The sequence below is a fragment of the Monodelphis domestica genome, chromosome 4, assembly GCF_027887165.1.
Source record: "Monodelphis domestica isolate mMonDom1 chromosome 4, mMonDom1.pri, whole genome shotgun sequence".
In the NCBI taxonomy this organism is placed as follows: Eukaryota; Metazoa; Chordata; class Mammalia; order Didelphimorphia; family Didelphidae; genus Monodelphis; species Monodelphis domestica.
In genome coordinates, this window is record NC_077230.1 from 410,132,388 (window position 1) to 410,157,766 (window position 25,379).

Consider the following 25,379-nt stretch of genomic DNA (forward strand, 5'->3'; position numbering starts at 1 on the left):
TAAAGGTGGAGTATATTTACTGTAAGATTTAGAAACAGAAGCAAGACACAATGATTTTCTCAAACATCTTCCTATTTTGGACATGCAGTGTTGCATTCCAGACACATACATGCCAGGCTTTTACAAGCTGACAATTAAATTTGAGGCTTAAAAACGAAGGGCTCAAACACACAGGGACACACAAACCAAGAGGCTGGTTAGATAGCATGTAAAGTTTACAAAGAGTAAATTGGGCTTTGTGGCAGACAGGATCCTTATTCTCTAAGAAGTCTAGCAATCATTCTATTTGTATAATTTATTTGTAAAAGACTATCATCTCGGACTAGATTCTTCACACCAGGACACTAAAGCTTGGCTAAAGTGAGTGCAGTATTCTGAGCTACAGACAGACACACACAAGGAAAACCATTAGACATTAGTTGCTTAATGCTAATCTAACAGGAGTCCTTTACAAAGTGCAGTACTCGCAGAGCAAAGTGAACCCATTCCCTTTTAAATATTCATATGGCAATAAAAAACTTAGCATATATGTTAATAAAATCATGTGCAAAGAATTATCAAGGTGACTAGTAAAACCAGTTAAATTGTCTTAAAAGTGACTTTCCCCCCCCAAAAAAAACTCTTTGGGCCTGTATTATACGGTATCATAAATAGGAACACAATTTAGATTCATTCTAGAAAAAGTTTGACTTCAGACCAAACTTATATTTACAAAACAGCTACTGTCACCCACAACAGTAGCTAACCAAGGCAAGGACTCGGTCCAGCTAGAGTGGACCAGTCTGTTGGCTACTTTTGCATTTGGCTTCCTAAAAAGGAAAAAAAAAAGATGAAGCTTTAAAATATTACAATTGACACTAAGTAAGTGTAAACATTTGTGGCTACAGGCACTGGACAGCAGGTACCTCTCCCTGTGGAGACGATTAACCTCACATTCCATTCTAAATGACGTCATTCTCACCTTTGTAAGAACATGCTAGAGTAGCTGCATTGGGAAATGTCAAAAGAAGCAAAAATCCACACACTCAAGAAAAAGCACTAGAAGTCATTAGAAAATAAAATACCAGCTAATACAACTGACAACTGGATTCAATTTGCCCTTTGTGTATAGCTTGTATTGTTGTCGAGTGTCTAATATCTGAAGTCTGTAATTCATTTTACTACTCATAACCCTAGAGGTGAGTAACCATTACATTTCCTTCGACTTATGAGCACACCCTGAGCCCTCCATCTCCTTTTGTTATAACACTCAAATGACAACTTCTATAGCAAGTGGATTGTGAAATAGGAAGTTTAGAAGCCGATTTTGCCTCTTGACATAGAGTAGCCCAGCTTGGCCTCATTGTTGATGAAGGACATGAGCCCCACGTAGGTCTCAATAAGAAGAGGGCGCTCCAAGACCAGCAATCCATTGGTCCGACCTGGTAAGGGGAATTCTTTCTGGGCCCTCTTGACAGCTTGAATTAATAGGGCCTTGAAGCTTCCCAACTTTAAAGACAAGAAGAAAGCAAGTTAGCTTCCAGCCAATATCAAGGACAAACCCCACCTCCTAAAAGCTGGAAGGAAGTGAGCTGGAGAGGAATGTGATCAGCTAGAAATGCTCGTTCTGCTCATGATTTTAAAATGAGCTCTGTAAGTGCTCTTGGCGATTCTGGCATCTTCTGTGCTAAACCCACAATATTCTCTAGTGTAAACCTAGAAGCAAATTATTTTCATGTCTAAAGGCCCTTCCCCAGGAAGTTGGTAAGAAGTGATAAGAATACAGTGGATTTCCCCCCCTTACTTGGCAAAGAGATGCAATCTTCTCATCGGCATCTGCCATTGGGTGCTCTATAAAAGTAGCATATGGTAGATTTGTGGACCAGGGATTCCATCTATTCATGAAGGAGGGGCGGCTTTGCTTATCCCACTGAATTCGAATGCCAAAACCTTCTCGCCTGAAATTGAAAGAGATCGAAGTCACATACAATTAGCAGGACTTAAATGCACTTTTCAGAGCATCCCTGTTAACCCCTGGTGTGTGACCAAAAAAATTCCCATATTTTCAATGTAAACACCCCCCCCCACTGATTTTAATCCAGAATTTGTTCTTGTTCAAAATAATACTAGGTGCCCTTTACTGATGTCTGATTTTAGCATTTTTAATTCTGCTCAATTGAACTAAAATGCCCTGGGTTAAGCTTAAATTCTTTTCACTTTTTAGGCTCACTTACAGAGTACAGTGCTGACTCAAGGAGGGCATTTTCATAACTTTTTTTCTGCCTGGCCTATGATATCTATTTCCAAATATTGGCCAGCCTTAACTACCTAGGAGTTTTCTGGCCAAATCTTTACTTAAGCCTATGAAACACATTAATGTTTAATCTAAATCACTACAACTTCAAGCATTTTATCACGTGAAAAATACCCCTAAGGCAACAGCATTAGACCAAGGACACTGAATACCACAAGTTATCTCTTTTTCATATGGGATATTAAAGTATGAAGTGCATGTCTCTGTTTCAAACTTAACTGCCCCAAGAATTGTCATGATCAATGCAATACTCTTTGTTTAAGCTAAGAAAATATATAAGACTTAAAACACTGGAAGGGCTGCTGTACATGTACATTTTAATGCATTAAAATCAATTTAGTCTAGCCATCATTTCATAATCCCTTTTGAATGTACTTGGTGATCTAAAAGTAACTTGTTCCTATTTCAAATAAGCTTTTTTTATTTTTTTAAATTAAACCCTGACTTTCTGGCTTAGTAACAACTCTAAAGCAGAAGGGCAAGGGCTAGGAAATGGGGGTTAAATGACTTGCCCAGGGTCACACAACTAGAAAGTGTCTGAGGCCAGATTTGAAGCTGGGACCTCCTGTCTCCAGGCCTGGCTCTTATCTACTGAGCCACCCAGTATTTTGAGTGACTTATTACTAAGGCAGAACCGAAATTTCTTTCAGGCAACAGCCTCTCTAAAGCTACCCTGGCATATGGTGATGTAATTAATTTCTCTGGCTCAGCACTGGAGATTAGACACCCAATTAGTTTTCTTTCCCAAACAAAAATGTTCTTGTGCAGCCAGAAAGCAAACAATCCTGTGCACCTTAAGAAAGAGCTGTTTGGCATTCTGGGTATTCAAATGTGCTTCTTTCTTCTACTTTAAATAATAGGATTCTTTAGGGGGAAAAATCTCAAGTACAAATGCTATGCTATAAACTTAAATATCTGTAGTAATGAAAGCCATTCTTTGGAAAGACACACTTAAAAATTCAAACCACTTTGGACCCAGTGATGACTATACTTAAGAATTCCTTCTAAGGACATTTCCCTCACTATAGTTATACTGTGATTAATTCATCTGATGCTGTTGCTCAATCAGCAGAGGTCCAATCTTTTGTGTGGCACAGGGTAGTGACTCCTTACCCACAGAAAATACCATCAATTGGGTTACAAAGGAGACCAATCATACTGAAACACAGATAAAAACAAAAAACAAAACAAAACAAAAAAAACAAGCACATAAAGCCTCTGCTCTAAGGTCCCTTCCTGTTTAAATTTGAATTCTGTGCTACCAAATGCTATGAGTTGAACTTACTTATTCAGTGACTTAGGAGGAAACTCAAACTGTCCATAGGAAATGGTATCAATTGCATTTAATGATATTTTAACCACCTGCAGGCACTGTAGATTGATGAAGTCATATTTACAAATCAGAAAGGATTGATCTGTGATGAGAACCAGCCGTTCCTTTTCATTGTTCCAATGGTCAACCCTAGTGAGGCAGAGAAAATGTCATTGCTTGTAACTCTCCCCAAATGTTTGTAAATGCCATTCCGCAAATAAATGAAGTGGAGGAGTGACCTTAATGTGCCAAAGGCCTCCCCACCCTCAGATATTGGGAAATAGCTCCATGAGGCACTGGAGCCAGCACAGTGTCTTTAACACAACATCCCTGGGGAACTCTAAAGGCTTCCCGTCTTCCCTGAGAAAATGCTATGAACGTTGGCCTCTCCACCCCACTAGAGTTTCTAGGCTAGCACAGACAGATTCTTGAGAAAGTGCTTTAGGAGGAAAGAAGCCCTGCACTGTCCTAGCCTAGGGACCCACTTACTCGGTCAGCAGCCACACACCCTGCACCTCTCCATCTTCCATGGGCAAGACAACTAAGCGGATGTCCTCTACGGCCTGTTCGATGGTCCCAGTCTTGAACAAAACAAAAGAAAGCAGAGGTTACACCTTCCAAGGCATGGCGAGGTGTCCTTGAGCAGCCAGGGATGAGGATCCCCAGGCTTACTGAATGGCCCCCTACCATTGTCTCTCCCAGGGTAATAAAAATCCCTGAACTTTCCCTTCTGATGCTCCGGACTCATCAAGCCCCTTAGAAATCCATCCACCCCAGGCCTGAACTGCGATCCGTGTTCAAAGTATGCAGGCCAAGGCTTAGGCCTAGAGTAGATGGAAAGGCCTTCCCCTCTTCTGCTTAGGTAGAAATTGCCAGAGTAGCCTGGCAGAGCACCAATCTGGGAGAGCCCAGCCTAGGGAGTCCCAACACTAGTACTGGTCACCTCAAACCCAGAATGGGGGCCCAGAGAATAAATGATCATTTTTTCTTGGTTACACTAGACCCACGGGTGATTTCAGACAGACAATGCCTAGAAACCAATTATAAGAACTTCTAGCTCCCTCTGCAGAGGGATGCTGTCTTTGCAACTTAGTTTTTCATCTGGGAGCCAGCATTGAGGGTGTAAGAGTTCTCCGGTGCCTTGGCATGAGGGAACACTTAAGGGCCTTTAATCAACCCTGGTCAGGCTGCCCTCATGTGAGGAGATGTGTGCCAAGCTGGAGGGGAGGATCATCAGGGCAGGGAAAAGAGGGCTGGTCTGGGGAGCTGGCTGACCCAGATTCAAATTCCATCCATCCAAATGGATGACCAGGCCAGGTGTCTGCATTCCTGAGTGTTGGTTCCCTCCTCCAGAAAAAGATCTGAATCTTGTTCTAGCTACTTCACTGGGTGTGATGGAGAAGAGGCTCTTTTTAAAACTTTAAAGCACAAGAGTGCTGGCCTCGACATCCATCCCTAACCCCCTCACTTACAGAGGAAGAGGAGCGCCAGACAGGAAAAGGGCCTGAGCCTGACATCACACACACATAGCAAGGGGCAGAGCCAGCTTTGATTTAATAGGTCAGGAGAACCGTTCAGGAGTGGTTACCAAGGGGAAGAGAGCTAAAGCTCTCATTACTATTCTGAGCTTTGCAAAGGTATTGCCATCTATCCTCTTTTGGGCATCAATAAGTCAATCAGCCAGCAAGCATTTATTCAGTGTTTACCATGTACCAGGCACTAGGAATGTGAAAAAAGAAACAAAGTCCTTCAAGAAGGTCCCATTCTACAAGGGGAAACAACTTGTCCCCAGCACTTAGCAGTAAGTATCAGGCAGAGTAAGCACTTAACAACTGCTTCTAGTTGAGGGCAGCTGGGTGGCTCAGGGGATTGATCTGGAGACTAGAGGTTCTAGATTCAAATCTGGTCTCAGATACTTCCTAGCTGTGTGACCCTGGGCAAGTCACTACACCCCCATTGCCTAGCCCTTATTCTTCTGACCAGGAACCAATGTGCATATTGATTCTAAGAGGGGGAAAGATAAAGGTCTTAAAGAAAAAATGCTTGTTGTCTTGAGATACATACAGATTTCTCTACAAAATATGGAAAACTAGCAGAAGAAGCAAAGACAAGCTGTGAACTTGACTTCTGAGTTTGGGGTAGTGACCATGACTTGGGGGGGGGGGGATGAACTTGGCTCTGAACCTGTTGTTGGGCTTCTGTGAATTTTTTCTGTTGATTTATTTCCCAACAGTCAGTTTCTTTAGTGATCCTCTGTTTAATCCTAAAGAGACTTCCTCAGACTGTCTTGGAGAGGGTCAATTGGAGAGGGTCAAAGACTTCCAGCAGGAGAACTTGATGGGAAACTCAACTGAACCCCAAAACAGGGAGGGGTTAGGGAAGGTGTCACAGCAAATAGAGCACTGGACCAGGAATCAAAAAACCTAAATTCAAATCTAGCCTCCTCATGAGTCTCAGTGTCGTTTGTGTTTAAAAAAAATTTTTTTTTGTTTAACTCTTTCCTTCCATCTTAGAATTAACACAATGTTGACTTCAAGACAGAGTGGTAAGCACTAGGCAATGGAGGTTAAGTGACTTGTCCAGGGTCACACAGCTAGAAATGTCTGAGGCCTGATTTAAACCTGTTTCTAGGCCTGGATTTATCTGCCCCCAGTGTGTTCATTTGGTTTGGTTTTATTTTTTAAAGTAAAAATTAGGGATTATAGCAGCACCTACCTACCATTCAGAGTTGTTTGGGGTATTAAATGAAATACTTGTGAATGGCTTTGCAAAGCTATATACATGCTGGCTAGCTGTTATTATTTGGGTGTCACGGACCCCTTGGGCAGTCTGAGAAAGCCTCGGTGGACCCATGGTCAAAATCGTGCAAAACGTTATGAAACTAAATACAGAGGATTACAAAGGAAACCAACCTATAGGGAAATACACTAACACAGAAAAGAAGTTCAACGAAGCCTGGTGCCAGGCTCAGAGTTCACGACCCCCCACAGTCAAGTTCACGCCCGCCTGTCACCCCACCCCCGGCCCAAAGAATCAAGTTCAAGCCTGTGGGCCTCGCGCCGTGGCGCCCCTCCTCCACCCCGCGAGAGTACAGTTCCTGCCCCCAAGCCGCTTTCACCCACCCGGAACACGAAATACTCCTTGACGCGGGCTCGGCGCGTGGGATCGTGGACGCTGAGCGGCCACAGAGTCTGGCGCAACGGGGTCCTGCCACCAGCCCCGCCGGCCGGCCCGAGCCCCGGGCCCTTCGCTGTCACTCCCACGCCCCCGTTGGTCGGAACCAGCGTAGTGGGGCTCGTGCCCGCCGAGTCTACCGAATCCCGCAGCTGTAGCATGGCCGACTTCCCCAACACCGCCTTCGACCGGTACGCCCGAATGTCAAGGGGGGGCGGCCGGGGCCCGGGGCCGGCCGAGACAAGTCCCGGCCTGCCCCGTCGTTTCCTCTGATTGGTTCCTTTCTGCCTCACCGTTCCAATTATTGGCTATTATGGCTGTCCTTCGAGATAAAGCTCCGCCCGCCTGCCTTGCCCCGAATCTGACTCCGCCCCCCCAGCCCCTGTGATTGGTTCATCTGGGCTCCTCCCATCTGTTGGCTCAGACCCCCTCACTCCCTCGTGATTGGGTCCATTGCCGGCTTCTCTCATCATGATTGGCTCAGGTCCCTCGGTGGCCATGCTCCTCTGCTCCCGCCCCTTGCTGTGATTGGCTCCTCCCCGCTGCGGTCACAATTGTGTCCAATCCCCTTGCAGCGGAAATGGCTGTGCTGGTCTCCAGGGTACTTCCTGTTTATGTGCTTAGGGTCATACAGAGAAAGCATTGTTTGGGCTCAGTGCTACCAGTTTTTATGGATCCTGAGGTAGGGAAAGCTACAAACTGAAGGGAAAAAGGAGTAGAAAACTGCGAGGGCGCTGGTCCTCTGCCGAAATACCTGTCATGGCTCCTCTCGGCCCGGCTTTCAAGACCTCGGCAGGGCAGATCTGGGAGTGATCCCCTCGAAGCTCGCCCCCTCAGAACACAAAGCAGGGCCGGGGCGAAGAGACCCCAGCGCCTGAGAGCATGGCTTGAGGGCCAGGACCCTCATTTTATTCCTCTGCCAGCTGTTGAGATTTTCCATTCTAAGAGAAAACAATAGCATTTCTATAGCGCTTTAAGGTTTGTAAAACGCTCTACAAATATTTGAACCTCCCAACAACCTCACGGGGCCAGGGTCTATTATCACCTCCATTTTACAGGGGAAGAAACTTGAGGCCAACGGAAGCGGTGCGACTTTGCCCAGGGTCACACAGCTTGTGTCTGGTGGAATTTGAAAAACAATAGCATTTCAATTAGGCTTTAAAGCTTAAAAACTAACAAAAAAACACCCAGACTTACAAATAAGGTCTTTTGATCCCCTTGACAGCCTTGGTAAGTAGGTGCTAGTCTAATCATTCCCATTTTACAGATAGGAAAACTATCTGTAACTGGGGAGGTCTAGTGACTTGCTCAGGATCCCACAGTTAATAAGTGCTCGAGACTGAATTGAATTTTTTTTTAAATACCTTACCTTCCATCTTAGAATCAATACTGTGTATTGGTTCTAAGGCAGAAGAGTAGTACGATCTAGGCAATGGGGGTTGTGACCCATCTAGGGTCACTAAACTAGGAAGTGTCTTGAAATTTGAACCCAGGTCCTCCCATCTCTAGACCTGACTCAATCCGCAGAGCCACTGCCCCCTGAACTCATCTTGGCCTGCAAACCCACGACTTTTATCAATGGAGACAATAAGTACATACATATCTCTATATATGTGTATATATGCACATATTTAGATATGTAACGTGTATAAATGATGAAGATAGGCAATGGGCAGTGAAGGAAGCAGGATCTTTATGTTCTGCAATCTTGTATTTCTCACTAGTTAACACGAATTATACATGAACTGCAGAATCTATATTATTAATCAGTTAACCATTTTGTACTGTTACTGGAACTATATTCTTTTCTACCTTAGTTCTGAACTGTCAAATTGTTCTGTACCACAGCTTCATGCAGTGCTGTCAGTATTTACCTTAGTTCTGAATTTTTAGGTTGTATTATTAACTGCTTTCCTTGTGCTGTATTTACCTTAGTTGTGTTCCCCTTTGATGAAGGCATTCCAGAGACCTCTCCCTTGATGACCAAGGATGGCAGGGAGACGGGTGGGGTGGGGTGGGGTGGGGTGGGGAATGAGTCATGTGCACCTTGGGCTCTGGCAGTCCAGGACCTTCAATAAATATGCAAACTGATCCACACGGAGGGCCTACTTTACCAAAGGGACTGCTACTCCACCAGCCCCTTAAAGTCATTCTTCCAGCCTAGACTATTATACTGTCTTAAAAACCTCTTCAAATAAAATGATCTAAGTTCTTACTTTTGAACTGAGCAGATTTTGAGTCTCCCATTCTTGCGGAGAGAGGCTACTACAAACTTGGGTGTGTTTCTCCCACAATCCTACCATATTTACCACTTTGACATTTAAATGTCTCAGAATTTTAGAGCTGAAAGAACCCTAGAGGGATCATAGAACTCAGACCTGGAAAAGATCATGGATTCATTCTTTCTCTTTCAGTTAACTCTGAAATCCATGTATTCAGCCCCAATTTTTCTTCTGAATTCTAATCCCGCATTACCAACTCCTTCCTGTACTTCTCCGCCTGGATATCTCTTAAGCATCTGAAACTCATCATATTCAAAACAGAATTCTATTATCCTCCAAAACATTTATCCAGGTTTTCTCATTTCTATTGATATATCCACCATTATTCTAGCAGTCGACAAGCATTGATTAAGCATCTATGTAGTGGAGCTCAGGGGCTCTTGGAGACCCCAAGTCACTAGAGAGGTCCCAGACCATAAAGAACATGTGAGACACTCTTCTCTCTCAGATTCCAGGAATGCAAGAGGCAGAAGAAAGATGACCCTGGTGCATTTAAAAAGACAACTACATAATCAATAGATTCTTCTAGTTATTTATTTCCCCATCTTTTATGATGAAGGCTTGAGCACAAATATGTACCTTTATGTTACAAATAGTATATACCTTTGCTTGGACCCCAGATACCAAGGCACCATGAACAGTAATACCACTTAATCTTCCATGTTTGTCCCTCTCTTCACCTTTCTTTCTGGTTAGTTTCTGTTTCTTTAAGGTATAAAAATCCTGAACCCCTTGTCTCTCACTGCAGCAGTACCCATCTTCATTCTGCCTCCCAGCCACTCAACCTTTACTCTTAATAAATTTATTTGTTTTCTAAGATTGTTCTAGCCTGGTAATTCCTTAGGTGAGCCCTCTCTCCTAAACCAGATAAGGAAGGTCCTTCTGCAACACTTACTATGTGCCAGGTGCCATGCTAAGCATGTGAGGAACAAAGAAAAATTTAACAATTTAGTCCTTGCCTATAAGGAGCTCACCATCTTAATAGGAGAGACAAAAAGGCCAAAAATGATAATTACTAGACAGACTGACAGATAGATGGAAGGATAGATGGATGGATGGATAGAAAGACAGATGGATAGATAGAAAAATAGATGGATAGATAGATTTAATGTGAAACACCTAGAATTTTAACACAGGTCATTTTCCTGAGAATGTCAATGTTTGTTAATAAGGATATGTGTTCTACAGTATTAATAAAAGGTGGATTCATCGCATCTGCTTCTTACTCAGAAATATAGTATAAGCTCTGATACTGTTTTTTGTAGAGAAGTGTGTCCTCTTTCTGACTAGCCTGAATGTTTGTCTTTTGGACCTCCTCTGGCAGTCTCCATTGGTGGATATTTTGAAAGGATATGGATTTAGAGATCTCAACTCTTCACCCATTACTTCATGGGAGTGGGCAGGGGCAGCGATAGAGGACCCCCCCTTCAAGAGGATGCCACTTCATCCACCTAGGGAAAGAGGGCTGATCACCCTGGCTTTCAAATGCCTTAGGGATGGTATTTTGTTTTATAAGGAAAAAAAGGACCTTTATCCTTTCAAAACCTAATTTAGCAAAAGACAAAAGGTCCCAGTCCAGTTAGATACCTTGGGGTCTGGAAGTAAATTATCTTGGGAGCAGGCTGATCTTAGGAAGTTAGGATTTGGGGGAAATGAAAGGTTTCACATAGAAATACTAATAACTAATACAATTCATCATTCATTTTCCTCAAATGGAAGGTCATCTCAGAACGAATGCGGTTCCCAACCTTGCAATCCTTGATTCTTCTCTATCCCTCTCTAAGTCTTATCCATACTATCTCTCACCGCAGCCAGATTGCTATTCCCATAAAACAGATATGACTGTGTAACATGTCCAAACCCATCCCTCCACTGACAAAAAAAAAAAACAAAAAAAAACTCCAGGGGGAGGGAATTAACTGGGTTTTTTAATACAACAAACAAATTATTCTTAAAAAATAAAAAATGTCAATGACTTTATTTTCTCTAGTGCAAAATACAACATCCCCATCTTCTTATTTAACACCCTCCACAATGTAGCTCCCAACAGGATTTATTTCATATTCCTTCCCTACATGTACCCAATGGTACAGATAAATGGACTTACTGCCTCTTTTCTATACCCAACACATTTCAACTCCTGCCTCCTTTCCTTTGCCCAAGCGGTCCCCCATGTCTGGAAGGTTCTCTTTCCTCACCTTCAATTCATAGAATCCCAAACGTCTTTCAAAGCACAATTTAAGGACCACCTCCTACAAGAAATCTTTCTTGATCCTCTTCCCCCTCATTACTAGTAATCTTTCCATTCAGAAATTTATCTGAACTTTGTTTATATATTTTATATACATATTTACAGAGTCCATTTACTTTATGTACATTTTTTTTCCTCCTCTTTCATTGCCTGCCAGGACAGAGATTTTCCTTTTGTCTTTGTTATGGAATAAGACAGAGACATCCCTTAAAGAGAAAACCTTGTTTTTTTCTGTTCAGAAGAATTTACTCTTATCAGGTGAGCTTTTAATCTTTTGAAAGGCCTAATGATTAAGAATCCAAGAATCTGAGAAGTAAAAGAGATGATCAAATGCGAGGCCACTTCTTTTCTTTTTTTAATTTTATTTAATTGATTAATTTAGAGTATTTTTCCAGGATTACAAAAATCATGTTCTTTTTTTCCTCTTCCCCCAACCTCCCTCCCATAGCTGACACACAATTCCACAGGTTTTACATGTGTCATTGGTCAAGACCTTATTTCCACATTATTGATATTTGCACCAGGGTGATCGTTTAGAGTCCACCTCCCCAATCATATCCCCATTGAACCATGTGATCAAGCAGTTATTTTTCTTTTGTGTATCTACTCCCACAGTTCTTCCTCTGCATATGGACAGCGTTCTTTCTCATAAGAGTCTCTCAGAATTGTCCTGGATCATTGCATTGCTGTTAGTAGAGAAGTCCACTATGTTCAATTTTACTATAACATAAAGGAGGAAACTGAGACTTGGAGAGGGAAGTGGATTTGCCCAAAGCCGTACAGCTGGCCTAGGAAGCAACTCTAGGAGTTGGGTTCTGGTCCTCTCATTCCAGATCTCATCCTTGCAGCAATCAGCCTACCCTCCTCCTGAGTGCAGGAATGCCATCCTCAGCCCCACTGACATGCAGTCAGTTATCCAATCTAGGCTTGGACACTTCAAGCCACAGAGTAATCCATTTGAAGGCTGGGCAGCAAGGTCTGATGGTCAAAATCCTCCTCCTGGAGCCTCTTCCTCTTCACCTTGCATGTGCTCCATCTTCCTAAATTAAAAAAAAAAAGGTCATTTTTCTCCTACTTGGAGAATTGCAAACCACTTTTCTTCCCGAGCGCCCTGGGCAGTGCAAGCCTTGCTTGTTGCTATTATTTTCAGTTGATAGGAAAAGGAACTGGGGCACAGAGAAGGGAGTGCCAGTGGCTAGCTAGTCAGTTAATGCTGATCTTCATCAAGCTCAGGTCCTCAATCCAGAGCTCTCCCTCTTCCATCAGAAACTTTGCAGAGTTCTATAAATACTAGTTTTGGGGGCAGCTGGGTGGCTCAGCAGATAGAGAGCCAGGCCTAGAGAGTGGAAGTCCTGGGTTCAAATGTGGCCACAGATACTTCCTGACTCCAGGGCTGGAGCTCCCCTGTACCACTTAGCTGCTCTTGTGCATGTTGAAGGGTCCATTAAACAATGACTTCCAGGATTTGTTCCATATTGTCTGGTTTTGATTTGCCATGATTCCCTCCCAGACATCCTTTGGTAGTGGAGGAGGTGGTGGTGGTGGTAGGGTCTGGATTTGTGATTCAATTGCTGGAAGAAACTCATTTTAACTACAAGAATGGCACATATGGTGAAATTCATAGTTTTAGAGAGAGGCCTGGGGTACAGAGAATAGATGGCATGCCCAGAATCACAGTCACAATTTGAACCCAGGTCTTCCTGACCTCAAGACCTGCCTTTCAGGATTCTTTCTTATGATGTGATATGTTGTCTATGTTGGCCTCTTGGGAGTTTTATAGGTACACGGGCCATCCTTCCTAGAGGAATGCCAAATAATTAATCATGCTTACTACAGAACACACATCCATATTGACCATGGAGGCCTTTTCCTCCATGTTGGGATCTTTGTAATGGAAAGTTGTTCCTCCCTTTCTCCCCTGCCATTGAATCTGAGTTGGCATTCATTCACAGAATTCTAAGGGAAACGCTGCAAGTTCCCTCTTCTCTCTCCCATCCTGCATGGCCAGGTAGTTTAGAGGTGAGACTCCCTGGGAATCATCTGCATGAACTGGTCACTAGAGGTACCAGCAGCTTGGTGTAATGGACTTCAGAGTCAGGAAGACTTAGATTCACTTCCAGCCTCTGACACAGTGAATGGAGGAACCTGGGAAAGTAAGTCCCTTACTGTTGGCAAGCTGGTTTCTAAACTTTCCATTCTTCTGAAACTGCTCTCTCCAATAGCCTCATGATTACTAAATTTGCCACCTCTGAAGCTTAAGGGTTGGCTGACCACCCCCTCTTGCTGGACACTCTTCTACCTGGTTTCAGTGCCATTGTTCTTTCCTAGGTACCCTCCTGCCAAATTCTTCCTTTGGAATGTCCTATCCTCTCTTATCATCCATATCAATGATTTCCTACTTCCTATGACTGTGTCCCTAACTTAGGGACTCTTGGCTCATCTTTCTTTTCTTTTTTTTAAACCCTTACCTTCTATTATAGTATCAATTCTAAGATAGAAGAGTGGCAAGGGCTAAGCAATCAGGGTAATGCAGCTAGGAAGTATCTGAGGCCAGATTTGAACCCAGGTCATCCCAACTCCAAGTCTGGCACTCTATCCACTGTGCCACCTGGCTGCACCTTTTATTTATCTTTACCAAGTCTCTTGGTGCTTTATGGGAATATCTAAGACTGGCTTTTGGGAAGCTGAGTGATGTAGAGGATAGAGCACCATCCCTGGAGTCAGGAAGACCTGAATTCAAATCAGGCCCCAGACATTTCCAGCCAGGTAACCCTGGGAAAGTCACTTTCCCCTATTTACCTCAGTTTCTACATCTGCAAAATGAGCTGGAGAAGGAAATGGCCAAACAGTCCAATATCTTGGCCAAGAAAACCCCAAATGGGGTCACAAAGGGATGGTCACAACTGAAATGACTAAACAACAAAAAGACCAACTTGCAGAAAGTTTCAATCACCACTGGCAGAAGTTTCCTCAGTGGGAAACTGTTCAAATAAGGGAAGTCACAGGTCCAGGACTTATCCATATATAACTAGATCAGGTTTTTTGCTTATTGGTTTGTTTTTTGTTTTCTTGAGCCCCTAAGACCAGCTGAGAAGTTGTTTTTGGTTTCCCCAGTATCCACCTGGAACTAAATAGCCCACTCTATAGGGTTTGGTGAACCCAAATGATCCACTCAGTAGGGCTTGGTTGACCCAAATGGCCCACTCAGTAGGGCTTGGTGGACCCAAATGGCCCACTCAGTAGGGCTTGGTGGTCCCAAATAGCCCACTCAGTAGGGCTTGGTGGACCCAAATGGCCCACTCTATGGGGCTTTGCATCATAGATAAGATCTTTTATTTATATTCTCCTTTGAGTAGACCTTGAATAGGTGGGAGAAGAGAGTGGGGAAGTGAAGGCAAGGTTAAGGGACTTGCCTAGGGTCAACCATCTAGTAAGTGTCTGAGGACAGATTTGAACTTAGGAAGATAAGCCTTCCTGATTCTTGACCAAAAACATAGTAGGTACTTAATTAATGTTTAAGAATGACTTGCCAAGGGTTACAGAGAAAGTATCTGAGGCAGATCTTGAACTCAGATCTTCCTTCCTCCAAAATCAGTGCTCCATCTACCATATCATCTAGCTCTGCTTATTTTGGAGGAGAAGCCCAACAGATAGTTGGAGATGCAAAATTGGAGTTAGGGGAAAGGTTAGGACCGGATATATAAATTTGGGAATCATATGTATAGCAGTGATAACTGAACTTGGGATCAGATGAAGTCACAAAGGAGAGGCTATCAAGAAAGATAAATAAAAGGTGCAGCCAGGTGGCACAGTGGATAGAGTGCCAGACTTGGAGTTGGGATGACCTGGGTTCAAATCTGGCCTCAGATACTTCCTAGCTGCATTACCCTGATTGCTTAGCCCTTGCCACTCTTCTATCTTAGAATTGATACTATAATAGAAGGTAAGGGTTTAAAAAAAAGAAAAGAAAGATGTCCCTTTCTTAGGGACAAAAAAAAGAAAAGCCAAGAGTCCCTAAGTTAGGGACACAGTCATAGGAAGTAGGAAATCATTGATATGGATGATAAGAGAGGATAGGACATTCCAAAGGAAGAATTTGGCAGGAGGGTACCTAGGAAAGAACAATGGCACTGAAACCAGGTAGAAGAGTGTCCAGCAAGAGGGGGTGGTCAGCCAACCCTTAAGCTTCAGAGGTGGCAAATTTAGTAATCATGAGGCTATTGGAGAGAGCAGTTTCAGAAGAATGGAAAGTTTAGAAACCAGCTTGCCAACAAATGAGAAGTAAATCCCTGGTGAGGAAATGCCGACAGCGAATGTGTCTGGGAAAGCTCTAGGAAGAGCTTGAAGGGATGGCAAGGGCTAGTGTAGCTTTTCAAGGATAAAGGAGATCTGGACATATTTGTAGGCAACAAAGAAGGAGCCGCTGGATACAGTAAGGTTAGAGAGAGTAGATGAGGGTGGTCAAGCTCTCAGAAGAGATGGAAGCATGTGTACAAGCAGACAGATTGGCCATGACACTTTCCTCCTCTAAGACTGAATCAAGAAAAGGAGAATGGAAGATGATGAGGGAATCTGAGACACCCAGGGCTCTGGATCACAGAATTTGAGTTGAAAGGGACCTCTTCATATCCTGCTGCTTCACCTCTATGGACTTCACCATCCCCACTGCCTCCTGCCAGCTACTCTTTCTCTCCTCTCCTCATCTCTCCTCCATCTTCATCTTCCCTTTGTATGTTGCCTTTCCCCCATTAGATTGTAAGTTCCTTGAGTACTGGATTTTTTTTTTCTCCTATTTGCATCCCTAGCACTTAGCACAGTTCTTGGCACATAGTAGTTGCTTAATAAATGTTTATTGACTGGTACTCAGCACTCACCTAATATAAATATATGAAAGAAATCCCTGTTTCAATATACCCTACAACTGAACTATAGCCTCTATTTGAAAGTCTCCAAGGAGGGGGAGGCATGTTGTGGGATCCCTCCTTTTCTCTGCATGCAATCTCTCTTGGTGATCTCATCAGTGACATTGAGTGCAGCTCCATGCTCCATGCAGATGACTCCTAGATCTATTTATCCAGCCCTAGACTTTCGGCTGGACTGGTCCAGTTCCCAAACGCCAACCATCTATTGGGATTTTCCAACTGGATGTGCCATTTTTGTTGTTCAGTTGCTCAGGCATGACTGACTCTTCATGACTCCATGGACCAAAGCACGCCAGGTCCTTCTCTCTCTCCTCAACTATCTCTCCAAGTCTGTCCAAGTTCCTGTTCATTGTTTTCATGTCTCACAGGCATCTCAAGCTGCCCTGGAACAGAATTCCACATCTTCTGTCCTCCCTCCCTGAGCCCTGACTTCTTTCTAATATTTCCAATTCTGGTGAAGGGACACCCTTCCTCTCTGAGTCATCCTCAGTTCTTCCCTTTCCCTCACATCCAATCCATTGCCTAGTTTTCCTCCATGATATATCCTGGTTTTTCCTCTGCATCTACTCAATTAGCACTCTAGTTCAGGTGCCTATCCCTTCTCACCTGGACTTACAATAACTTCCATGTTGGTCTTTGCTTCCAGTCTCTCCTTTTTCCAATCAACCCCTCCTAAGGCACTGGGCTGGCCATACCATTCACCTGCCCCAGAAATCCCAGTGACATCCTCTTGCCTCTAGGATTGAACACAAATTCCTCTCGTTGGCTTCTAGTTGATTTTCATAGTTGGCTTCTAGTCTATACTACAGGTTGTTCTCCTTCAGTAGGAAGGAGGCAGCTAGGTGGCAAAATGAATACAGAACTGGGCCCGGGTCCAAATTCAGCCTAGAATACTTACCATGTGTATGACCTTAGGCAAGTTACTTAAGCTCCATTTGCCTCAGTTTCCTCAGCTGTAAAATGGGAATAATAGCACCTAGCTCTTAGTGTTATTATGAGGACCAAAGGAGATAATAAAGTCCTTGGTTATCACAGTCCCTGGCATATAGTAAATGTTAAATAAATGTTAGCTACTATTACTATTGTTTTGATGATAAAATGGGGCATTTGTAAAACACTTTGCAAACTTGCTGTTATCATTCAGTCATTTTAGTTGTGTCCAACTCTTTTTAGGGTTTTCTTGGCAGAGATGTTAGAGTGGTTTGCCATTCCAGCTCATCTTACAGATGAGAAAACAGAGGTAAACAGGGTGAAGTGACTTACCTAGGGTCACACAGCTAGTAAGTGTCTGATGCCATATTTGAACTTGGGAAGATGAGTCTTCCTGACCCCAAGCGCTGCTCACTATCCGCTGTACCACTTACTGCCAAAAACTTCAGTTTCCTGTTCTAAATGTAAAATGAGCTGGAAAAGGCATATAATAGCTATAGCATGTAAGTGCTAGTTATGGTTATTATGATTATTAATTATTGTTACTACTTTGACTTTCTGAGCCTCAGTTTCCCCATCTATTAAAAAGTGTTGCTTTGGATTAAATAGACTCTCAGGTGCTTCCAACTCCAAATCAATGGCATACTTTTAAACTGATTTCTGTGAACAAAACAGGTGTCCATGCTTTTTTTTAGTTGTCATTTTTGTGCCAGCCCACAGGCAGCAGGATCACCACCCATCCCTAGCCAGCCAAGTCTCACGTCTTTATTGAGCATTAAAATTAAGTCTGGAGGATGCCTCCTTCACTGAGGCTGCCTAGTGAAATGATTATTTCTCTTATCTTCCTGTGGAAGAATATTGAAATTCCCAGCTGGAAAGCTGGGATGCTTATCTTCACTTCCAGGCATCCTGATTCAGTCTTTCAAGAATTAATGTGTCCATAACTTTGATAATGTCTCTTCAAGCCATCGGTAGCTGAGTAGCCGGGCCTGTAAACTAGCCCTGGCAGGCTGGTATTCAATAAGGACAAGGATTGCAAATGGAATAGAAGCCAACAAAGTCAGCCCTGGTGCTTGGTTTCCCCCATGATGGCCAAGTACAATGTTGACACTCAATAAATATTGGAACTCTGCTGCCTCTCCCTCTGCCGTGTGAGACTGCAAGATTGCCTGGTTTATCTGAATTGGATCTCACTACTTGTCAAAGTTATTTCCCATTTGACTGGAGAATGTTTTCTTCCCTTATGACCCAGTGGGTAGAGTTGACTTTTCAAAGACAACTCAGTTTTAGGGGCTATTCTGCCAGGGGGAAGAGTGTCTCTGAGTTTCTCTCTTTTTGTGTATCTGATAGACCCAGAAAGTCACAAATTATTAGAGCTAGAAATGACCTTAAAGACCACCACATCAAACCCCCTTGGTTTACAAAAGAGGAAACCGAGGCCACAAGAGAAGAAGTGATTGACCCAAATCAGTCCCAGAACCTAGAGTAGACTTTGTGTCTCCTGACTTCTAATCTAGGTCTCTAAGCCAAGTTGTGTAGAGATTTCTGGCACCAGGACTACATCTGTAACTTGTTCCATGCTTCAAGATCTGTTTCTTGGCATGGCTTCATCAAGAACCAGTCATGCCAGACTAACCTCATTTCCTTTTTTGATGGGGTTACTCGATTGGTAATTCAAGGGGAAATGCAATCAATAGAGTTTGCCTGGATCTCAGCAAAGCATTTGACCAAGTCTTTTGGGCCATTCTTGTAGAGAAGTTGGAGAGATCAGACAACAGAACAGTCAGATGGATTGATAATTGGCTGAATGATCTAAAAGGATCCAAACAGGTCACCGACAAATGGTTCTGCATCAGCTTGGAAGGCGAAGCTTCTAAAAGAAGGTTAAGGACCACAGACTATAGAATATAGTAATGCTGAATTTCAGTTGATAACTTGGATAAAGACATAGATGTAATCTTTTTAAAATTTCCCATTAACTTTAAGCTGAGGAGAGATAGCGATTGTGTTTCCTGATAAAATGTAGATCTAAAAATATTTTGATAAGATATAATTTAGCAAAGATGAGGTATAACTCCTTATGCTTCAGTTAAAATAAAATCAGTTTCCCAAGTCAAAAATGGGCAAGGGAGACATGGCTAGACACTAGTTTTTCTGAAAAAATTTTCTTTTGGGGGGTTGTCTTGATTTAACTGTGTCAGACTCAAAAGAAAGGGATTAGGGACAATTAGGTGGTTCAGTAGATAGAGAGCCAGGCCCAGAGATGAAAATCTGGCCTCAGACACTTCCCAGCTATGTGACCCTGAGCAAGTCACTTAACGTCATTGCTTAGCCCTTACTGCTCTTCTGTCTTAGAACTAATTCTTGTAACTAATTGTAAGACAGAAGGGAAGGATTTACAAAAACCAAAGAAAGACCTGTGGGTAGCATATTGACTGAGAAAAATATCAAATTAACATCATGATCTGTTGTACTTTTATTTACTTTGTTAAAAAATTTTCAATTACTCTGATTAGGTTGTATTTGGGAATGTCACAGGATACAGGCAAGCTGCGACTAGGGTTATCTCTGTCTTCGGGGCCCATAAGCCCAATATGAGTCAATATATGAGATATAAACTGGTACAACTAATGTGACCCTCAGCTAAATACCTGTTGTCATTTAGTTGTGCCTGACTTTCTATGATCCCACTGGGGGCTTCTTAGTAAAGACACTAGAATCATCCTGACTCTTGCCTTGCCACTGGACTTTAATGACTCTGGAAGAGAGAGTTAGGCTGATGACTTTGCAACAATTCCTCATGTACACCCAATTTATGCTCAAGTCAAAAGACACCATGATCAAGGATGTCACCTTGGCCTTCTTTGAGGAAAACCACCACCAACCAACCAAGCTAAGTAAGAGTTGTGGCACCCAAAGATAATGAGGCAACAGTCCTGCTGTCTTCTGTTATGATAGGACCACATCTGGAATGTTGAGATTAGGGGTTTTTTTTGGGGGGTAGACTATTTTGGGCGGGACATTGAGGAAAATATTCCAGATGATGGAGGTTTTGCTTTCTGAAGTTTAAGTGAAGGAACTGGGGTTATTTTTGCCTGGAGAATAGATGATGTAGGGGAAATGAGATTGCTGCCCTTTGGCATTTGAAGAGTTTTTTATTTAGCAGGGAAATTAGACTTGTTCTTCTCTACCCCAGAAATGATGCAAAGAGGCCCATTTAGGCTGGGCAATTTGAGAAAATCTTCCCATCAAAGAGAATTTTCCTAAAGAGGAGGGAGCTTTTCTTGGGACTATGGCTTCCTGCAGTGGTATACTGGTAGACATTTAACAACCAGTTCTCAGGGAGAAAAATTACTATGAAACTCTTTAAAATTGAACCTGCATCATTAACATCATCTATATCACTTTCTTAAGTATAGATAATTTAAAAATATATAAATCAAGCCTGGCTTTGTAGTGTTTCTCTAAAAATTTGACAGTCAGCTTTCCAGTTCATATTGTTTCCAAGAACACGGTATTCCTCACTGGATATCTCCAAGCTGGAGGAGCACATCTCAGGGGCAGGCAGGTGGCTCAATGGTATAAGGATGATGTTAGAAATTAAGTCTTATTGCATTAGTTTAGAGGTAAGAAGTGGAAAAGCTGGCTTGAGAAAGAATTGGAGTTTGAAACATATCTGAGACAGAGGGTCAGTTTCCAAAGTTGACAGTGTGTGTGTGAGATGTAACAGTTTTTCTGTGGCAGTTGCTCTGAGAGAGGTGGCAGTTACTCTCACAGGGTGTCAGTGGCTCTCTCTCTGAGTTCTGGGATCAGGTGACATCTTTTCTCTCTCTCCTTACTATCTGAAGGTAGAAGGAAAGGAGGGAAAAGCCTAAAGGAGATAAGTGATTTTCCTTTTCCAACTTGGGAAATACTAGTGACTGTCTATTGCTGTTTCATAGATTGTTTTATCTCTGAGAAGACCAAAGAAAGATTTGGTCTTTGGTTTGGACTCTGAGTTGGCTAAGGCTCAGAGTCCTAACTTGGTTTTTGCTGAGGCTCAGACAGCTAGCCTTTGTTATTTTTAAACTTGGAGACAAAGTTAAGAGTTATATGCTTCTTATAAGGATAATAGTGTTAGTTTATTGTAGAATAGGGAAAATTTGGACTCGTCAGATCAGGAAGGATCAGTGTAGTCTGTGGAAACAGGAGAAGCAGTTCCTTATGGAATCAGGGAGTTTTATTTGGGTGGAGTTAGAATCCCTTCGAGTTAGAAATCCTTTTATATCCTTATATTCTTAATGAATAGTTTATTTTTGTATAACAAGAGTCTCCTTAGTGTCCTTGTGCCTGGCTCTGAAGAGAAGTTCACTTATGAGCTCCACTTCACTTATATAAACTGAAGATACTTTTGTAAACACAGCAAGCAGAGTATCTAAATCAGTTTATATCTATAATCAATTTATTCACATATTATTTTTACAGTGGGTAGCTCATGGGGGTCTGGAATCAAGAAAATCCAAGTTCAAATTCAACTTCAGACACTGCCTAGTTAGTTCTGTGACTCGAAAATCACTTTGCCTCTGTTTGCCTCAGTTTCCTCTACTATAAAATGTGAGGAAATAATTGCTCCCATCTCCCAGGATTGCTGTGAGTATAAAATGAAAATAATCATAAAGTACTTAGCACAGTGACTAGCACATATTATGTACTATTAAGATGTTATATGTTGTAGAAGGGAATATTGGTCATGTAGAGATAGGACTAGAAGGCTTCTGAGGTCTTTCACCACTCCTGATGTTCTATGAATTTATATGTGTCAATGATCCCAAATATAATAGGCATCTAAAGAAGGGAAAGTTCTGTGTGGTCTGGAATAGTTCAGGAAGGCTTCTTGGAGGAAGTAGGATATGAATTTGGCCTTTAAGGATAGATATTTATACACTTACATGTATATCTATATCTATCTACATGTATATTTATATAGACACATGTGTTTTTATCCTCATATGGTAATGAGCTCCCCTTCATGAAAGGTCTTCAAGAAATGGCTGAATGACCACTTATCAGGATTGTCGTAGAGGGGGATTCATGTTCATGTATGGGTTAGATTAGACCAGAGGTTCTTAATCTGAAGTTCATAGTGAGTCCTTGGATAGATCTATAAACTTGGTTGGGGGAAAATGATAGCTTTCTTTTCATTTGCCTTTGGCTTCTTTGCAATCCTCTCTATTGGGTACATTTAAAAACAGGATTCTGACTGTCCAGGGAGTCCAGGACACATAGAAAGGCTCAGAACCTCTGGACTCAAGAGTGGCTGGAGGTCCCTCCTAATTCCGAGATTCCATGATGTTTTGATCCAATGATTCACCTAAGACTAAGAGTATTGTGTTTTGGAGGTTGTCTAGAGCTTCCTACTTTGGCAACTCACAGGGGAAAAAGGAGGCACTGATGTGTGCTTTAGTAAAAGGAATATCCTCCCTTACAGATAAGGTGTGTTCAGGGATTGAGCAGGCACTTTCCAAAATTGCTCACAGACTGAGAACAGAACTCAATGATTTTACATGGGATATGCTGTGGGGGAGCCAAGAAGATCTGTTGGCATTTAAACAAATTAAAAATATTATTTCCCTAGTTTTTAATTTTTCTCCCTCTCTGGGCCTCTCTCTGTCTTTCTATCCCTCCCCATATCTGTCTCCCTGTATCCTCCTCTCTCTGGCTCTCTGGCTCTATCTCTTTGTCTCTTTCTCCTCTATCTCTGTCCCTCTGTCTCTCTCTTTCTCTTTCATCTCTGTCTCTCTGTCTCTGTCTCTCTGTCTGTCTCTGTCTCTGTCTGTCTCTCTGTCTCTGTGACTCTCTCTCTCTGTGTCTCTCTCTCTCTCTGCCTGTCTCTCTGTGTCTCTGTCTCTGTGTCTCTGTCTCTCTGTGTCTCTCTCTCTGTCTCTCTGTGTGTGTCTCTCTCTCTCTGTCTCTCTCTGGCTCTCTCTCTCTCTGTCTCTCTGTCTCTCTGTCTCTCTGTCTCTCTCTGTCTCTCTGTCTCTCTCTCTCTCTCTGGGATTTGGGATCTGGTAATGAGACTGCCTTGTCGGAGGTTGCCTTTCCTGACCTAGATTAGAGATTATGCAGAATGGATCAGATTCTATTTTCCTGAAGTTTGTAGTGTCTCCTTAGTCACCTGTAGGACTCTGGGTAAGTCAGTTAGGTTCCAAGGGCCTCAGTTTTTTCCTCTGTAAAATGAAGGCTTGGATTTGGAAGTCATAGAATTATAAAACTATAAGGAACTTATAGATAAAAAATCAAGACTGGTAGAGGTTAATTGACTTGATCAAGACCACCCAGCTAGTATCAGAAATGAGATTTAATAATACTACTAGTTATATAATAATAATGGTAATAGCATTTAAATAGTATTTTAAAGCCTTGCGAAGTGCTTTACAAACATCATCTCTTTTGATCATCATGACACCCTTGGGGGAAATTATTACTTTATTTATATTATATTATTTGTAAAAATTATAATTTTAAAAATTATCCCCATGTCACAATTGAGGAAACTGAGGCAGACAGCGATGAAGTGACTTGCCTAGGATCACAAAGCTCATAAGTATTTGGGACTGAATTTGAGCTCAGGTGAAAAAGATGAAAGCCAGGAAAACTGTACAAGGTTGCCTTTGAAATGAGCTTTGAGGGAAACTAGTAAATATCTGAGGCTGAATTTGAACTCTCTTGTAGATGGTGGCCTTTGAGGGAGGCTGGTAAGTGTCTGAATCTGAATTTGAACTCAAGGAAGATAGCAGGTAGTCAGCAATGGCCTCTTGTAGATGGTGGTCTTTGAGGGAAGCTGGTAAGTGTCTGAGGCTGAATTTGAACTCAGGGAAGAGAGCAGAGAGTCAGGAAAGGCTTCCTGCAAATGGTGGCCTTTGAGGGGAGCTTTGTGGGAAGCCAAGGGTTCAAGGAGATGTCAGAGAAGAGGGAGAATGGGTATGGGGCACAGCCTGTGCAAAGGTTCAGAGAGAGTGGCTGTGACTTTATTCGCTCAGTCCATAGCAGTGGTTCCAGACTTCCTGCATTGACCTCTTCATTTCAGGGTCTCTGCTGGCACCAGCCTAGCCTCTCATCAGCTGAAAGAGGTAGACTAGCTCTCCAAAACAAGGCCAGAAGAGTCAGAAGGTTTGGGTTTGGAATGAGAAGCCCCCCCCCCCCCAGCTCCAAGCATCTCCTCTCCCCCATCAATCCTCAGATGGGCACTTGGGTGAGAGCTTCTCTCTGTGGGGCCGACTTAGAAGGAATTGACAAGAATCTGCATCAATATTCTTCCCATCCCAGCTGCCCCCATCCTCTTCTTTTCATCCCAGCCTCCGAAAAGTGCTTCCTGAGCAGTAATTAACTCAATTGCTCTCCTGTTGATGAGGAATGATGGGAAAACTTCAGAGAGGCCTCCAGATGCTTAAAAAAACACCCCCCAAAACTTGAGGCCAGGAAGTTTTTAAAGAATGTCTCGGAACTATGTGTGACTATCTTCCCTCATCTCAGTAGCAATTAAGAAAGTCTGCAGAGTGGGAGAGGCCAAGCAGCGAGCTCTCCAGGAAAATAAAAAGCCAGCTGTTTGCTTTGGACACGGGCTCCCCCTCATTATCAGCTCCGGCTGGAGGGTCGGGGAATGGGGACTAGCCACAGTATTTTTCCTTAGGCCAGAAGGTGTTTTCTTTCTTTCCAGCAGAGACTAAGTGAAAATAGTGAAAAGTTACTGACTTACAGAGAGAGACAAAAAAATCAACAAACCCCAAACTTCCCAGACTTAGGTAGGGTATTTGTTGGCCAAAGATAAAAAGAGCCATCAGTGTACCACCTTGTCATCCGTAGATCCCAATGGGATTCCAGATCACACCCTGGTCTGGCTGGAGTTCTGACCTTGGCACCCTGGATGCCCCTGAAGTGGGTGGTGGGTTCCCCTGGCAGATTTATAAGCATAGGCCTAGACCTGGAAAAGACCTTTCCTCCAACCCATTTATTTTATAGATGGGGAAACTAAGGCTCAGAGAAGGGAAGTGACTGGTTCATAACATCATAGTTCTAGATGACAAGTACTTTAAACCTGGAAAAGACCTTTCCTCCAACCCATTTATATTACAGATGGGGAAACTGAGGCTCAGAGAAGGGAAGTGACTGATTCATAGCATCATATTTCTAGATGACAAGTACTTTAGACCTGGAAAAGACCTTTTCTCCAGCCCAT

General features: G+C 42.8%; 1 protein-coding gene and 1 long non-coding RNA gene across 2 annotated transcripts; one reads left to right on the forward strand and one right to left on the reverse strand.

The window, feature by feature from the left end:
- On the reverse strand, window positions 1-7,205 carry TPRG1L (tumor protein p63 regulated 1 like). Its single transcript, XM_001365373.5, has 5 exons — window positions 6,728-7,205; window positions 4,095-4,186; window positions 3,579-3,755; window positions 1,784-1,937; window positions 1-1,488 (listed from the first exon to the last, which is right to left on the reverse strand). The coding sequence occupies exons 1-5, from the start codon at window positions 6,938-6,940 to the stop codon at window positions 1,294-1,296; spliced, it is 831 nt and encodes a 276-aa protein (XP_001365410.1). The 5' UTR covers window positions 6,941-7,205; the 3' UTR covers window positions 1-1,293.
- Window positions 6,987-24,988, forward strand: LOC107649066 (uncharacterized). The gene is made up of 2 exons (XR_001622466.2): window positions 6,987-7,757; window positions 24,231-24,988. It is a non-coding gene; the product is annotated as an uncharacterized LOC107649066 (long non-coding RNA).
- Window positions 24,989-25,379: the final 391 nt, after the last annotated feature.